The sequence below is a fragment of the Acanthopagrus latus genome, chromosome 2 (genome assembly GCF_904848185.1).
Source record: "Acanthopagrus latus isolate v.2019 chromosome 2, fAcaLat1.1, whole genome shotgun sequence".
NCBI lineage: Eukaryota > Metazoa > Chordata > Actinopteri > Spariformes > Sparidae > Acanthopagrus > Acanthopagrus latus.
In genome coordinates, this window is record NC_051040.1 from 28367387 (window position 1) to 28373094 (window position 5708).

The window sequence follows — 5708 nt, forward strand, 5'->3', positions numbered from 1 at the left end:
AATAAAATAAACAGTCAACTCATGTTTAATTTACTATAAATAAACAGTTCATTCCTGATGGATTTTATAAAGTGCAACCAGCCTGTGTGTCGTCTGATAGGTGAAATGTTCGACGGTCACTTGACCTCACTCAAACTGATCATGTGGATTTTGTTGTGGTAAACTTTATTTTGGAGAAGTGAAGAAGTGAAATGGTGAAAAATGAATGGAATGTAAATGTGTGTGAGTTTGTTGTGCTATTACTTCCTCCAGTGCTGTAGGTGTTTTTTAAGACACTCTCATGGAAAGAGTCACTACCTCTTCCTCATTACTGTCAATGAATATTTACAGTTGCTCAATGTGTCCACTCTGTTGTTCATTGTTACCTCACGTCCGATTGTGTTCAAGCATGTGATTACCTTCGGTTTCTGGATGATGTGATGTGCGGATGGGCGATATATAAGTCAGTGATCAGCAGTTCACCCACCAGCACCAGCAGCTACTCAAACAGGAAGGACCTTCTGCTGAAATCAATCAACGGCTCCTACTGATACGTCTGTCAGAGGTGAGAAGGGAAAGCTTTATCCATTTGATTTATCCATGTTTATTTCAGTGGACAGTTTTTTCAGCATTTTTGTGTTTTTGATGTTCCATGAAGATGTAAAGGATGTTTGACGTTGAATCATACCCATATGACAGTGTTTCTAATCAGTTGCTGTACATCCCTTAAATAATAGTTCTCCTCATGCATTTGGTACTTTATGGAGCAGCTGTTAATGATAGAAGCAGAGATGCAAGTGTAGTGAAAGGAGATATATACAGGCAGCAGATGGATGATTCTTGTCAGCCTAGATTCCTTTATTAAAGTTGGGAATGGCAAGATTGAAACCAGCAACAGCAAACTTTATTTTGAAAGTATCTCACTAAAATGATCCCACCTCCTCAGGTCTTCATTATGTTCAGCCAGCATGTGCTGTTAGCCCAGCATGTTGCTGCCAGGCTAATCATAGCCAAATACTTAAGGTCTCATTCATGTGTAAGAAACAGCTATTATTATTATTATTATTATTATTATTATTATTATTATTATTATTATTATTATTATTATTATTATTATTATTATTAAATGACAATAAACAACGAACATGGCTGTTGTTAGCACTCACAGCTGTCAGGTCAGCAAACCATGCGCAATGAGTTCATTGGCAGAGTATGTAGGCAAGCCGGTCGCCTGTCCTGTCTCTTCATACAGGCCAGATGAGACAATTTGATGGTGTTATTAGGGGCCTGCAACAGCCACAGATACTGGATTTTATTTCTTCTCTCTGAGAACGTTTGATTTATTGGTTGTTGTCAGGATGTTATGAGATTCTCTCCAAAATTCTTGCGTGAACACATTCGACAATCACACAAGCTTTGTCGAGATTATTTAAGTTTCCTGAGGTATGTTTGTGTTCATGTCTGTGAAGGTAACATTTCAGGTTCAGAGTTTGGTTTCTGGACGTCAGGATGAAGACCCCTGCTCTGCTCCCTGCAGCCCTGCTGCTGGTTTCTCTGATTGCAGCCGCAAGTAAGCTTCAGCTTCACAGCAGTTTCTTTCAGTATAACTTCATGTAAAAAATCCCTTCTAATGGTTTTCTTTTCCTGTTTTCTTCTTGAGTGGACAAAACAGACTGTCCACAGAGGTCAGGTCATCAGTCTGTGACAGTATACAATGTTTTTCAACTCCCTATTTTTTCTTCTATACTAACTTTGACTTCCCCCTTTTTTTCAGGTTCTGATCTAACGCCCTTTACTGTCCTTGTGACAAACTCTGTGACACCCACCCCTTGCAAGAACTACAGCGCTGCCGTGGTCTTCAGAGGGATCTTGTTGGGTGGATTGAGGAGACTGCAGAACTCAACCAAAGACTTCACGTCAGTTCATCACATAAGCTGTTTCTATAAGCTGAAATGCTAGTATGAGTTAATAACATACTTTTTTTTTTAAATTTAGATTAATACCCTCTGCTATATTTGTTCACCAATTGGAATTATACTCCTACAGAGGGTTCCCTCTCTACAGACTATTCTAAGGAACAGGGACAACGCTCTTCTTTCTTGTTATCAGTTTGTGTTTCAAGGACATTTTTTATGTATTTGGGCGTCACTCAAATTGGAAAGTATCATGAGACAACTTCTGCTGCGAGCTGATTGACTCACCTTGCTTAGTCACACTTCCTCCAGTTGAGCAACATAGAGTCAGAATGAAGACGAGTCAGATTTTTGCCTAACCTTGCTTCTTCCTGTCCAAACTACAGTACTCCATGTTTGGCTGTACTCTGCGGGACAGGAACAGTCGCAAATCATGCAAACTGATGAATGCCTCGATCATCAGGTGGCATTTTCCCGGTTTAGTCATATCTGAGACCCTCAGCAATCATTTCCCATTGTCCTGCAGGTTCACCTACACAGAGGATCCAAACTATGGCCCGTTCCTGCAGAGTGTCAACGGTTTGCCTGGAAGTCAGAAGAATCGTACCTACTGGGAGCTACTGGTAAAGAAAACCGATGGCCAAACCATCAGGCCTGATGTTGGTGAGTCAGCCAAGAAGAGATGTATCTGTCTGTCTGTCTAATGTCATTTAATGCACAGTCCAAATCTCTCCCTCATTCTTATTCTGTCTGTAAATGAATTCATAGCATCTGTGGATCTGGTTTGCAGGTATTGGATGTTACCTTCCCAACAAATATGAGACAATCATCCTGAACTACAACAAATACTGAGGAACCAGCAGCCACAGGACATCACCACGAGATCCTAGGAAGAGTCAGATCCAAGTGTGTCATTCTACTGTATTTATCTAATGTATATATCATTATTAATCAACTAGGACGGATTGGTCTTTGACGTCCAGTAAGAATTCACATCTGAGCACATGGCCCTCCATGTTACGAAGCCAAGTATATGCATGGAAACAAACCATATTGTTGTATAACTGAGATGGAAACAGTAGATACATTGTGTCTTGACTTTCTTGTGATTGTCTTTATGAGATTCTACCTTCACCTGGAAATCCTCAGTTCTGGAACCTGGTCATTAAAATGTACACTTGAAGTTATTAGCTCATTTATTGTCTATGGATTGTCTATTTATTCTTATTTATCATATCTTCTGTCAAACTATGAGTCAACAAAGAGGGGAAAAAAAGTCCTTTATCTGTGAAATTAGTAAAGTTTGGATTTTTCAGTCTATTTTCTGCTACAGTCCAGTTTCCAGGAGAACATGTTGGCTGTCGATGTCTCTTCAAACGGGTACATTCAAATATGTACGTGTCACATTTATTTATTGCCATTCGAACAAACTGTGCCATATGGAGTTCAGAACAGAAACAGGTATTTTAAACTACCACATGACATTTTCCTTACCTTAACCAAGTGCTTTTCCACAACATAAAAAATGTAATTGAAACTTAAGTATGTAATGGACAAAAACATACAACAATATTGTACAACATACATTGCCTACACTACTGTGGCAAACACTGTAGGTTGTTTTGTTAATAATGCACACTGGTGAAGATGATTACCTAAGCTGTTTGTGTTTTGTTAAGTTGCAGTGTGTTCAGCCCTCTGTTCCTCCATATTTAACACACACACACACAGGGGTTATAAAAGAACCAGCATGGCAAGTGTCCCAATATCAAAACATCTTCCTCTAATGAGAATGCATTGTTGCTATCATGTCACTTGTTCAACATGTCTTCTGTTCTTAGTACATCATAGTAGATTGTGTCCTTATGTATGATGTTACATCCAACAGCAATGTGAGCTCCTCAAAGAGGACAGATCTTCTGTTGAAATTTTAGAAAACTCAAATACCGCTTCTCAATTTTCAGAGATTAGAAAAAGCAGAACAAAGCACGACCTAGCAGAGCACACGGGAGAGTGACTGTCGTACTCTGATTCAACAGGTTGTCAGAAACACTGTTCTCACTGTGTGCATAGGCAAGTGTCTGCTAACATGTTATATCAGCTCTATGAAGTGAAAATATATGACTGTGTCTGTAGCTGGTTTTGCTGCCACTTGAGGGTCAAAATACCTTTAAGTCAGTGAAAATATATATATATATGTGTGTGTGTGTGTGTGTGTGTGTGTGTGTGTGTGTGTGTGTGTGTGTGTGTGTATGTATCAGTTATTTCAGTTTGATAAAGAATTGAAAAGTTACATATCACACACTGACCATTATATCATTTGTTATCACAGAAGTGTGAAAACCTCAGGGACACTGTAATTTTTCAACGTCTTACATATAAAACATAGCTTTGATGACTTGATATATTGTAAACCATTACCCAATAGTGTATAAAAATAGAACTTGAACCATTTTCTCACATGTGACGATTTGATGTGTGAAGGTGACTGGATGACATGAGAGGTTTGTCTTATGTATTTCACAGTTGTTCTTTTTTTTTAATTATTTTTTTTCCCAGCCATTGGGGACAGTTGGACCATCCTCAGAAGTTACAACATTTCTCACATGTGTAAAACAACAGCTCATCAAGATGGTTCATACCTGCACTTGAGTATGACAACATCCAACCCCAGTTGCTTCGAACCCTCCCTGTCATCGCTCATGTTAAATGCCGGTATAGCCGATCTCACAGCACATCCGTACTCATTTCACTGATTGTGACCTTATAACGGTTCTAACAGTCATCACAGTATTCATGTACCACCATCAAATTTCATATTGATCTGTAGACATGCAAAAGAAACCAATTTATGAATTTGCCTGCATAAAAAACATTGAAAGCTGAATAGAGGTTTACCGGCTGTCCCCTCGCCTTCTGTCGGGTGGGTTAGGGTTAGGTGGACTACCATGTGCCGATTTTTATGAACATTTTTAAGCATAAAAAAATCTGAGATGAAACAGATCATTTGAAGCAAAAAATGCTGCTATATCAGAAGAATGTTTTTACACTTAAGGTAATAAAAGCAAAATCAGAAGAGAAAAGATTGTGCAGACTGAGAGAACAAATCATATTGTACCCTATTATTTACTCTATTATTATCTAAATCACATGCACGTCGGCCTGGTCTGAGAGTGAGACCATCCAGAAACCGTGGGATGCTCGGGAGAGACTTGGGCTGATTTATCTTTTACCATAATAAATCCTGTGTACACTGTTTGATTGGGCTTGTGTTTTTAACTCTGCTCAGCCCTGATTTTAATTAAGAGCCGGTGTGTTTAAGAGCCCTAGGCTTTCAAACCAAGGTAGTGTTGTCAGGTGTTTTTTTGTTTGTTTGGTTTTTGGTTTTTGTTTTTGTTTTTTTAATCAAAACGTATTTTTTATCATTTGAACCACTTGTAGACTGCTTTGAACTTTGCACATATAGGCAAACATTCAAACAGAATGGCTCTGTACAGCTAAGTGTGTTGTTTCACAGCACAGGGGAAAGTTCCAAATGATCTGGTTATTGTGCTCTGTGACTCCTTTACTGTAAGTATTTTAGCAGACTGTTTACACTGTAAACACCCCATTTCACCTTGCAGTGTACCTCCTTTACAAAGTCAACTTATGATTAACAAAAGGTGGTTTACCAGTATCCATTTACCAAGATGGGATATTTGCCAGTCTTTTAACTTAGGCAGAGCCCAGCCTCTGGGGACAACAGACACCATGAAATTCAGGCTCAGGATTAAATGTTGTTTCACAATCTAAATCATTATTACTGTGAGTCGTAAA

At 38.8% G+C, this 5708-nt stretch overlaps 1 protein-coding gene across 1 annotated transcript; it reads left to right on the plus strand.

Moving 5' to 3' along the window:
• The first annotated feature begins 387 nt into the window (after window positions 1–387).
• LOC119013012 (transcobalamin-1-like) lies at window positions 388–3087 on the plus strand. Its single transcript, XM_037087313.1, has 5 exons — window positions 388–544; window positions 1449–1549; window positions 1754–1895; window positions 2419–2555; window positions 2683–3087. Exons 2-5 carry the CDS (start codon window positions 1489–1491, stop codon window positions 2742–2744), a joined length of 402 nt encoding a protein of 133 aa, XP_036943208.1. The 5' UTR covers window positions 388–544; window positions 1449–1488; the 3' UTR covers window positions 2745–3087.
• The last annotated feature ends 2621 nt before the right edge of the window (window positions 3088–5708 follow it).